A 12,203-nucleotide genomic window follows, 5' to 3' on the forward strand; every position below is an offset into this window, starting at 1 on the left:
TTTCAGAGCAAATACCCTTTAAACCTGCAGTTCTTCAGCGACTGCCTCACTTTACTACAAGAGGGTTATACAATTTCAAGGCAACAAATGTCATTTTGATAGGAATCAAATGTTCATTTAAGAAGAAAAAAAAAAAAGCAGCGTGTTTCCTTATTTTACTTTTCCAAATGCTCCATGAGGTGCTAGTTTGCTAGATGTAGCCAAAAAGAAAAACTAATGCATCAGTCTGACCCCTCTATTAAGAGATGATGAACCTAGAACCTTTCTGAACTATATTCCAGGTATCCTCTCCGCGCAGGAATTGATTAGCAGTTCAGCCACACGCTGGGCTGCTGCTCAGATAACAGATTGTATCCACTTTGCAGAAACAGCTTCCTTTCAAAGACATCAGAAAACAACTATGCAATGACTATTTATTTGCATTTGAAGCAGGGGACAGCGAAAAGTCAACTTTGTGACCATGTTTTTAACATACACTGAAAAAGGAACAGATAGTCACTGAATAAAAGGCTACAGTAGTTCAAGATGTTCTTAAAACAGCCTTTTTTGACTTTACTATTTCCAGAAGCAGAGACAGCAAAGCAGATCACAGGGGTCCCCTTCATGTGTTTCAGTGTACAGTCACCTAGTTATTTTTACCTGCCAGTAAAAACCACCAGCTGAGCCAGCCCAACAGTCCACAGCCACCAAAAGTTAAGTGTCCTCCTTCCTCACAGCACCCCTCTCCTGACTAGGTGGTCCCATCCTCACGGGTTCTCCTTAGACCCCTCTGTGAACCAACCCAACTCCCCAGCCCGGGAGCAAACCTATTTGCTCTCATTGCTCAAGTTCACTGCAGGTCCACCAGGTCAGGAGCAGTGGGAGGAAGGACGGATGGACGGAGGGGACAGAGCAGGACCTACTCTAACAGGAGTGCAAGGCTAGGTCAGACAGGCCTGCCTTGTGTAGCAGACCTGTCCTACCATCCATGCTACTGGTAGGATGACCAGCAGCATAAATCCCTTCAAGCTTCACATCTGCTCCTACAGCACACACGGAGCTGCAGCCCGAGACATCGGAGATGCTTTCACTACTAGGATACCACAAAGGGCTGCAGCTGGCAGAAAGGGGCCTTTATTTTAGGACTGTTTAAAGACATTATTAAAACCAAGTATCCAAAACCCAAAGGATCCCAATATCACTCATTACTCTTGAAAATATTAGCTTGTACACAAAAGTCTTTTTAAAATCTCTTCTACAGGGAAGGTACATGTCTAGCTAGCAACAAGGTTTACCTCTACTAATATCTAAGCAGCCAGAACTAGGTAAGCTATGGAGTCTTTGTCCATCTGCTCTACTGCATGGAAGATTATCTGCTTCTCTGCATCCTGCAGTGTTTTATCTAACCTACCAGAAACATTAAAAATATGGATGTATATATACACACATATGTGTGTACATATATATGTACCTGTATATTCACACATACATATATATACACACACACATACACAAACACCCCTAAGATGCCAACATCCCAAAATAAGAACAGTAACCAGAGGTATGTCAAAGGTCTATAAATTATTTCACCCGAAGAACATGTTTCTCAATACAGAACACCTTTCTAACACAAACCTATGTTTATTATCCCAAAGCAGGGGGCACAGCAGTTAAAGCACAAACCCCTCCATATAAGTTTCAAAATAAATTCCATTAGCTACAGCATCACCTTTAGTGTGCATGATTAACTACATAACAAGAACATGCCTGAGGGCAAGTATATTTAATATCATGCCAAACTCCTCCATGACACCTCAGAAGAGCAGAGCTCTGTGGGGCTACAGCAATTAACTGCCTTCTACATTGTAAGAGCAAAGACTCAATCTAACTATTCTTTCTCCCTTTTTAGTTTTGGACAGTATGCCTTCCTGGACAGAAGAGATCACCTCAATATTTTTACACTGACACTGGGAATGTAAGACATCCCCCTGAACTAAACCATACATTTTACAATTCGTTAACCCCTACCTACATTCAAGGCAACAGATGTCTTCAAAACCTTACAATCTTTGTTGGAATCATCTACCATGAGGTCTTTCTAGAGAAGACACAACAGTGTCCTTCCAAGGACAAGAATACTGAGGAGATCTTCCTGGCTCAACTCTGAATCAAAAGCTGCTATGGTGTAGCTTGAGGCCATTTTGAACATTAGGGCCTATTAAGCGAGTCTGTGTTTTGCTTCATAGGTGTCATCAGGCATATAGTTAAAGAAGAATAAGGCAAAAAAACCCAAAAATATTGGCATTTTCGCTTGTCTTACTGCTTTTCTAATGTGCAGAAGTCCTGATGATCCATTTCTACTTAATGCTAAATATTTATGAAAACTAAAAACAGCTACTTAACTTTTTTGCTTTTTTATTAAGCAAAATGACATCATCAGAAGTCCCATGTCTTGTTTCAAAGGCTCATTGTTGAAACCAAAGCCAAAAAAAAAAAAAAACAAACCCACCGAAACCCAACAACGAACCTAATCTAATAAGAAATTATCTGTTTTGACCCAAAATATCAGCAAAACTATGGCCTTTAGGCCAGTGTAAAGTAGCACTTTTAGAATACTGCATCTCTGTTCCCTGACCTGTTTTACAATAGCAATACCTGCACCAGCACCTCCAAGGAGCAGCCTGGGAGAAGACGGGTGGCAGCAGCCCTGGCTTTGAGTGTCCCTGGAACTACAGGAAGCTCCACGGGGAGCAGCTGTTATTCCACCCCTATGCATCCTGATGCAAAGTATTATTTTAAGGATAAGGCTCTTCAGGTAGGCAAGATCTATAACGTCACTGTGAAGAAATAAATAGAAAGGAAAAAGAACACATGTGAACATGGGAGTCTTTCAGCTCTCTGATCCTTCCGGACTCAAAGAATGTTTATTCCTTTTGTAAGAAAAAAAAAAAAAAAAGACAAACAAGAGTTGAGATAAGGCACTATTTTAAGGTCATTTATTAGATTTCCTGTGGAAGAATTAAAAAGTTTTCTTTCAAGCTTAAAATTTTCTTATCCCAGTGCTTCATGACCAACATTTTGGCTGGAACAAGTCTAGTGTGTTAAAGGAACAAAATTAGATATGTGTTAGGTACAGTGGATTCCAAACTTTGATAACTGAGCCCCAAGGGAAAAAAAGGCATTTGCACACAGCTCCGTGCAAGTGAGCACATCCTGGCTTAATTTCAGGAGAAAATGTCCCACAGCTGAGAATGTAAAGTGGGATAGCAATAGCTCTGAGCAAAATACCAACATTTAATGAAATAGCACTTAAGTTCTCACCAGCAGAACTCTTGACCCTCTCTTAAATTACACTGACACAGTTTTAAACGGACAATAGAGTAGGTGGTGCACCGAGTTTGTGACTGGAGACATTACCTTATTTTACCATTATGCAGAGGGAGTAGAAACGTACTTGGAGAATAGCCGACACCAGTATGTGAAGGTGTATTACATCTAGGACTTTGGCACGGATTCTTTTGCTTGTGCTCAAAAAGGGGATCCAGCCCCTTTTTCCATTGCATCCCACCCCATCCTACTTTTGGTTTTTTGCTGTGCTTGCTCCACAACAGCATGGCATAAGGCACGCAACTGTGGCTCGGGAGAGAGCAACCTACCTGCTCCTCGGTGGCTTCACAGGAAGCTATCCCAGCACACCTGGAGAGCTGCTCCTGCCACAGACGCTCTCCAGAAACTGCCTTATTAACAAGGAGGGTGAAGCAAGTTTGGAGGGGGAGCCATTAAAAGTAAATATTATTGCTGAGTGAGAGCAGTCAAAGCACACAGATGAATATGCACACTAGGTTTGCACATGGAAAATGCTAATTTGTCAAATGCTTTGGAGAAACTTACCTATTTCATTAAAAGTTCTGGGGAAAAAAAGTTATCTAGGCATTACACATGCTCACATGAAGACTATTACACTGAGGTCCAAAGACTTTTTACCATGTTTTTGAAAGAACAGTGAAATCATTCTCATTTTTACTATAATAAGCTATCCACAAGTACCAAGGATGTACTTGGTTTGTAGCCTGACATATTAAGCTGACTATAGAGACTGAATAACACCCTTTGGGGGACTAGTAAATACTGTGCTAAAGCCAATTCCCCCTCCCCTTTCACATACTAGAACATCTCTTTTTATTTTTTTAAAACCAAATGCCATCAACCTAAATCCCTTCTATTTCATGCGAGGGTGCATTTGTGGCTCCATTTTGTGAAGGAAATATTTCAAAGGGGAAGTAACTGGTGCGGTGGGCCACAGGAGTAGAAAAGCGCTCGAGAAGAGGTCACATTTATTTTGTTCTTACGTGCACTGAGACTTCAGTCAAAGAGAAGAACTCACACATGCTGCAAGTTTAATTTAAGGTATGGTAGTACAGACTAGAAGCTAGGGAAATGACAGAGGAGAGAGACTTCTGTGGTTTTCAACTGCATAGTAAGTTTCATTTTATTTTCTGATATTAAGGGCTCGAACAATACAATAATACGCTCTTATCTCAATTTCACTATACCTTATTTTGACAAGCAAGAAAAATAAGCCTAGCCATCTGGATAATAAAGAGGCGGTTTATCACAGTATAGTCTGTGATCAGCCTTCTGAAAAACTTCAGTAGGGTCAAAAATTCGAAGTAGTACAGATTCTGTTTTCCTGTTAAGCCCCTTGAGTTAAGAAGATAAGGGAGGGGTAGAATCAAAAGCATCAAAATAGTCAGCATCAAAACAGTTTCTAAACAAAATGTTTGTGAACAGTCTCAGCACTTTTTATCTTTTTCAACCTTAGTTCCCTCTGATGGCTGCTTTCCAAAGAAAAGATCAATTCTGCTGCTTCTAGGGAAAAAAAAAGCCCCAAATCACTAGCTTGGCCTGTTCTGTTCACCCCTGCTTTTGGAAAAAATCACTAAACCAAACAGGGCATCAAAGAGCGGAATACCAAATATTTGTACAGAAAGCCACAGAGGTGCAAGTCCACTGGTCCAGCTGAGAGCGCCGGACCTCCGCTCCTGCCACCGCATCACCCCCCCAGCCGCTGCACGGCCGCCCTCCCAAGGGGGTAAGGCGGTCAGCAAAGCAGAGAGGCCAACCCAGCCGGGACCCTTCATGGGAAACCCGAGCGCCTCAACAAATCCTGCGCACATTATCTTCTCCGCTTCGAGTCCAGAACCTAATTTGATAACATGCTCGCCTTTAAACCACCAAGATAAGTGTCTCCTTAGTTCTGAAGTACCTAGCTGGGACAGCTAGTTTCAACCAGCATGGTGCCAGATGTTTCCAGATGGAAATCTGTGATGGATTTATGGAGAATGACGTAGCAACCGCAGCCGTAAGCCTGTACGCTCCAGCGTTACTCAACCACATGAGGCTGCGGCTCCACAACTAGTAAAGCTGATCTCAGCTGGCCCCGACGTGACCTCACTCCACAACCCATGGGACTTCTCCCCACGCCAGCCCCAGTGCCTGCTGGATCCCATGATAAGCCAATTCAGTTTCTTGCCTGCCAGAAACGTTTTCCCTTTTTTATTTCCCAGATAATTCCTTGGTTATGCTGATCACCCTATTTTTCTTTCATCTTAAATTTGCATTTACAAGGAACAGATAGTAGAGATGAGTCACCTGTGACCACTGGTTAAATATTAACTGATTAGAGATTGGAAAACAAACATCCTCCGTTTCTCCCCTTTTTCCAAAAGTATACCTGATCTGTCAATATTTAACAATTTCTCCCTTTTCTTTTGTCCTGTATGCACTATCCTTATCTTTCCCTGTTGCACATTGACCGTGATGGCACACATGAGCACAGCCCATTTTTAGCCAACTCACTCAACCAGTTTTCTGTATCTTTATTGAGAGATCAACCTTCTTCACATCAGTCCTACTGCCATGGTACAGCGCCTCTATATCTAACTCACTCCTGTCGATTCACTGCACAGGAAAACTACTTTAATTTAGATTTTAAATAGTTGATGCAATCAAAACTTTAACCTGCACCTTTGTAGATGCTTTCTTCTGCAAGCTGAGATGGTACAAAGGTAGACACACCACCACAATTTTCTTTGCACAGGTAAGAGTTATAACATGAAAAATAAATCTACTCTTCCCACATCTGTCCCATTGCCTGGCATTAAAAGCTAGGTTGAGTCTTCACGTTTTCATCCAAATACAGATGCAAACATTGACAACAAAAGTAATTGGATTTAGATACTAATAAAGGCATTTGGCATTTAAAATAAAGAACAGGAAGTCTGAAACGCCACTGCAGCTCAGTCATCAGTTGATGTACTACAGATCATTAGACAAAAGAAATAATTTATGTACCCAAGTAATTAATCCACAAAATCATGCAACGTTTGCATGGTACCCAACTTTTGGACCTGCGCCTTTTCTAACCTGTTGGATGTTATCACAGCCATGCAATTTTAAGAGGACCTCTGGAGAAACATACTTCAGGCAAATAGCTTTAACCAGCAGAGCCGGGGCTTTTTTGTTGGTTTTTTTTTGTTTTGTGTTGGTTGGTTGGTTTTAAAATGCTTTTACACTTTCAGTCCAAATTTCTTAAGATGAGAAAACCAGTGTCTTTCAAAAACAAAATTATTGAGGGTAATAAATTTGAAAGCTGATTTGGAGAAACCCAAGGCCAACATCACGGAAAACTTCTGCCTTCCAGGTTCAACAAAGCCCCTGTCTCCTTCCACCCTGCAAAAGTCAGGCATATCGGTATGTTTAAAAACAGAAGCAGCACGTAAAACAGACTTTCCAAAATGAGTCCAGATCCATTCTTGACCACTGACAGCTCATCAGCCTCTGCATTTTACGTCAGAAAAAGTGATGAAAACAGGCAAATTCAAGTCTGTTAATTTTTGTTTCCAACAGCACCTTTGACATCTGATATGTTAATTTATTAACATGCTAGTCTTCATTAAACATTAAGTGCTATGACATCCATTTCAGCACTGATCAAATTCCATATTTACTACAGCTGTAATAATTACAGCCTAGTGAATCCAAGACTTAGGTTTGTATCAAGTTCCTCATCAGCCTCCAGAACTTTCTAAACTTTTAGCAAACAGACTTTGAAATACTTCACATGCCCATTTCAACATGCAGCGACAGTCAATGCCTTCCCCTTCCCCTCAGCAATGCACCTCTACGTCTCTATGAAATTGTTAAACACAGGACTGTGTGAGCCTTATACTTCCTAACTTAAAAAAAAGCAACAGCAACACCTAGTTGAAGCACAAATCTAACTTCAGATTTGAGAATTTTGTACTAGCAGGGTCTTTCACATAGATGGTATATAGTAGTAGTAGCAGCGCTACTAGAAGTAGTAGCACAGCAACAGCTTATGAGGTCACAGGGAACAGCAATCTCTCTTATAGCAGAAGAAACAAATTTTTGCACAAAACTTCACTAATAACTATCATTAGCTTTGTTGTTCACAAAGATGCCAGCAGATGTTCCCAATATCCAGCTATTAGAGACAGAACACTTGACAACTAAGCAAGGACAGACAGAAGCATCAAATTTATCTCCTAACACAGGACAGCAGGTAGACAGCATACCTATATACTGCTGCTTCACTGGCAACTAGGTATTATGAGAGATTGAAATAAATTAATATAACATTTTATCTTCTCTTTTTGTTGGTCATCCAATAAGAAGCTTTAAGTATCACATAATATCTGCACAAAATTTTTCCAAGCCAGAATAACAGCTGGTTTAATTAGACACACAATGTGGAAAAATAAATAAGTAAATAAATAAATTCCATCAAACCAGCCATTTGGACCCTTGAAACAATTACAACTCAAGACCAATTTAATATGTGAACCAAAGTCTGATTTTCATCTCCTGTTGCCTTCATTAGGAAATGAAGCAAGAAAATTCCAATTGCCTGCAGTGATACTTATTCATAGGATACTGAAATTACTACTAAAACAAAAAGCCTGGTAACAAGATGTCAAAGACAACATGGACAAAAACCCCATGGGTTTGCACTTTTTGTAAGTTCTGTGTTGCCTGGTTGCGGCAAGACGCCAAATCGCCCACAGAACTTGAAGCCACAGCCAAATCCTCTTCCTCTCCAAAGCAAGGCCCCGCAGCACCGCACGTGCTAGGTTGTACAAAGTAAATCCACGCTGGCACCTCAAGTCTCCGGACCACCCTGTGTTAGCAAACAGCAGAGGTGCAGTGAATTCCATTTTAAAGCTCCACTGGGCTCTTGGCTCCAAAGACGACAAAGCTGTGTGCAGTTTAGATTCATCTCTGATAAAACAGCAGTTTTGTTTCTGCCACCCATATATCCAAGTACAATTCAGAGCTTGGGAATGATTTCAGTTACCAAAAAAAAAAAAAAGTATCTATGCGCAAATATTCAAGAAAAGAAATAAAGCCTCTCATCTCAATGACTAATGTATGCTTCCTTACTGCCTTCTCTACCATAGAATATAATAGATCAGATGGAAAACTGAGGAAATGTAGAACAGTGGAGAATTTCAAACTATCGCAATGAAAGCAACTGAGCCACCACTCAAATTGACTTGAAATTTCAGTTCATACTAAAACTGATGACAAGACCCCTCAATGGGAGGCAGCAAAAAGCAAGAGTTAAGTATTCTACTCTAAGTCATCCTGTTTGTACAAATGTATAAATACAAACATGTACTTCCATGCCAATCATCTGCTTTTGCTACTCACACATCACAGAAAAAACAAGATTTAATCTCACAGGAGGTGTTACTTAAGAAGAAGTTCCATCTCCAGTATCTCTTCCACTTCCTATTACAGATAAAAATTCTGTTTAGTCAGATGAAATTGAGACCTAAGGACTAGAAGGAAAATCAAACTTTCCTCCCTTTAGGTTCAGGCTTTGATTAGCTGACAGAAATCCTCCAAGACTACTATTATGAAGAATGAGAATTGAGAAAACCCTGACCAACCTTTTGCCCATCTTCTTCCTCATCCAGCTGAACATCCCTGACCCATTCCTTGCAAAGAGAGATCAGTCAGCATCAAGAGTGTCAGCAGTGCCTTTCCAGCAGTTTTATTTGTGGTTGGTATTGTGTGGAAAGGAACATTTTAAAACATAAGCAATTTTATTTAAAACTTGTGAAATATATCACCAGGATAATATGTGCTCCAAGAAGCAGGGTGCTGCAGTACATTATCTTGGTCTCACCAAGAACTAAAAGCGAAGGGTTACTCACTAAAACACAGCCAGATGAAAGTCATGATGTTTTTTGACGTCTCTTGATCACTATGACTTACAAAGCCCTGATCCCTAAGAAGACCACACTTTCCAGTTTCCACTTTGGAAACATCCCATTTACACTGCCACAACCACAAGTGGTATCCACAGTGGACTCCAGGTCAGCTTCCAATTACACACAGCAGGCATAGAGAAAGTGCAATATGCCAAGGTACAACGGGCAGGGTCAGTCACAGATGCATCCTGTCCTTGAAGGATTGCCCGCACACACAGGAAAAAATCCACCACAATAAGGACATAACACAGTAAAAACCTAGAGAGAAGAGATGGTCACTTGTCTGAGCCAGGTAATATCTGAAAAAGAAAGGGATTCTTCAGGAGAAGGGTTTTCCTCAGCACTCTGCTTCTGGTTTAACTGGAAACATGGCTTCCCATCCCTCATAGCTGGCATATGAGTTTAGAAAGAGTTTGCAGAAACAATGAATTTTAAATGAGGAAACTCAGACTCCAGTAATTTTATACCAAAGTCCGAGTGCTGAAGAGGCATGTCTTGCCAGAGATCTCTAATCTGAACAGTGAGATCAGGGGGAGGAGAACAAGCACAAGCAATTTTGCATGGTGTTTCACTGAAAACAAGTTTGGGCAAGCGTTAAGGTTGCCTATATTAGCATTTTAATTTTTAAAAACTGGTTACATGCAAATAGGTTATAGCCTCAAGTTCCTGGTGAGTGCCAACACCTTCACAGGCACGAAAAGGTTTGAACAGCATATAGTGAAGGGTGTTGACTCCCCAGTTGATGTCCAGATGTTTTGGTACACACCTCCCATTAATGCATTAATGAAAAGAGAACCACTTAAATCCCTTGCAATGTGAAAGGGCTTTTACTGGCATGATAGACTGGAGACAAGGTATCTTAACAACATTTCCAAGGCAACAGAGATGCACGTTCATGACATTCCCTTCCACGCTCACTCTCCTAAGAAATAACTTGGGAATTAGCAAAGCATTGCATTTTAAGCTGAAGAGACATATACAAACAAATGTGTTCATTTATGTGAGATACACTAGGATACAAAGACTAGGAAGGTGGTGTTAAAGTCTGGAATTTTAGGCCATCACTTAACAGATGCACAATTTCTTCCTCTTTCCCCCTTTCTCATTTCACCTCCATCCCCTCACCCACTAGCTAAAGGGTCTCAGTTCATACCATGTCGTGGACTCCAGCAGCACTAGGTGCTATAGGGCTGGTGATGAACTAGAAAGAAGATTGGATCGAGATGAATATCTTGGGGCTGGGGCTGGTGGGAAGGAGAGGGTGTTGCAATCATTTTCTAGACACATCAGTTCCCCAGTTCCATTCCGTGTTCTGGATGAACGTTTTTCCAAGCACAATGGCCCACTGGGGAAAAACTTACTATGCACCAGTATCTTGGATGAGAACACCTCAGTCTTCAACACACCTATGATCAAAACAGTGTTGCCAAGAAAATACTATTAAACTCCATGTCACAGACAGGGTACTGAGGCGAGGATCAATAGCCGTGGACAGGAGCCAAACCTCATGTGCTTCCATCTGTATTACTGCTGATCTATATTTCATTTTCTTACCATACATGCTTAGAAAACCCCTCATATCAACAACTGGAAATAAGTGGTGCACAAGATTTTTATTTTTCAAGATCATAAAGACTTCTGAAAGACTTTCAGCTGAAGATCTCTGCACCATCTCCTCCTCACAGACCCAGTACTGTTTCAGGCTGTAGTCGTCTCTCAGTTAAGCACTGCGTGGCTCAGCTCACAGGTCCACCTAGTACCAAACCCAGCTTGCCACCAAGGCCACCCAAGACCTTGGGCGCTTGGTACAACGAATGCAACTAGAACACAAATGTTCATGAAAAGAGCTTGAAGAGAAAGCAGTTTCCAATGCGCTGTTTCAGCAAGGTTTCCAGCCCTTTTCAATCACATCTACTACTCCTTTTGTATTCCAGTGACACCCTGTGGCAGTTACCTAGACTGCAGTCTTCCCAAGTCTCCATATCAACAAAGGACTACGGGGTAAAGAACAACAAATCAGAGAACAGAGAAAGGACATTGCAGCACTGAGCTGAAGGATTGCTGCTGTGCTTCGCTACTTCCGAGGCATGAAAAGCACAGGTTTCTCTTACACAGCAGAGTAACTTACTAGCAGCCTGTGACGCTGTCCCCTTGACTCCCCAGCCGCAGCTCAGTAGGCAGGTTGAAAGGCAGTACTATACCCGCTGTTACACCTTTCCCTTGGGCAGAATACATCACTGCCAGGCTGATACACCATGGTGGAAAAATCCAGTTTTATTGACTGAGCTTCTCAGGTCTTCTACTGCAACACCAAACTGCACTTTGCACTCTGATATTTCTGTCTGTGCAAGTTGCACAAGTGACTTCTAAGGGGTATCCCAACTGTATCAATTAGAGGACTGCAGCCTGCAATCATAGAGTCCCAGTTTTCACTGCATTAGAACAGACTCACCTACCATTTCCAGAGTTAATTTCTATATGCACCAGCTACTGAAAGGAAAAAAAAACCCCACACAAATGAATTCAAACAGCAGCCTAGTATTTTTACTGTTTGCTCTTAACCTCATAAAAAAATTCATCTCCTAACAGCACGTGCATTTACTTTTGCCCTTCAACTCTTTACCATATGAAAAAAACCATACTGGATACAGTGCCTCAAATCAGCTCAAAGTGAATCTCTAACACAGGAGATATTGCACTGCAGGGCATTTTACATTTAATGAACATATGCCCTGTTTGGCCATGATATCATGTGTCTTCTCTGAAATTATGTGCCAAAATTACAGTTAGTAAACATTTTGGAACATGAGGAAAGTAGACATGTGCAACACAGGTAAAAGCACCCAGGGAACTCAAACACTCTCTACACACACAAGAACACCTCAAACAAAAAACTCCACAAGCATCCAAGACAACAGCCCACAA

At 41.2% G+C, this 12,203-nt stretch overlaps 1 protein-coding gene across 3 annotated transcripts in view; it reads right to left on the reverse strand.

Annotated features, from left to right (window-relative positions):
* BORCS5 (BLOC-1 related complex subunit 5) overlaps positions 1-12,203 on the reverse strand; it is a 77,715-nt gene that overhangs the window by 49,876 nt on the left and 15,636 nt on the right. For 2 of the 3 annotated variants that reach the window (XM_075051753.1, XM_075051754.1), the window contains one exon: positions 2,635-2,816. The exons of the other annotated variant lie outside the window; for it this stretch is intronic. In XM_075051753.1, the coding sequence (XP_074907854.1) occupies positions 2,635-2,755 (121 nt within the window). In that variant the 5' untranslated portion in view covers positions 2,756-2,816. The remainder of the gene's footprint in view (positions 1-2,634; positions 2,817-12,203) is intronic. 3 annotated transcript variants of the gene reach the window in all.

This window comes from Buteo buteo, chromosome 19 (assembly GCF_964188355.1).
Source record: "Buteo buteo chromosome 19, bButBut1.hap1.1, whole genome shotgun sequence".
Taxonomy (NCBI): Eukaryota; Metazoa; Chordata; class Aves; order Accipitriformes; family Accipitridae; genus Buteo; species Buteo buteo.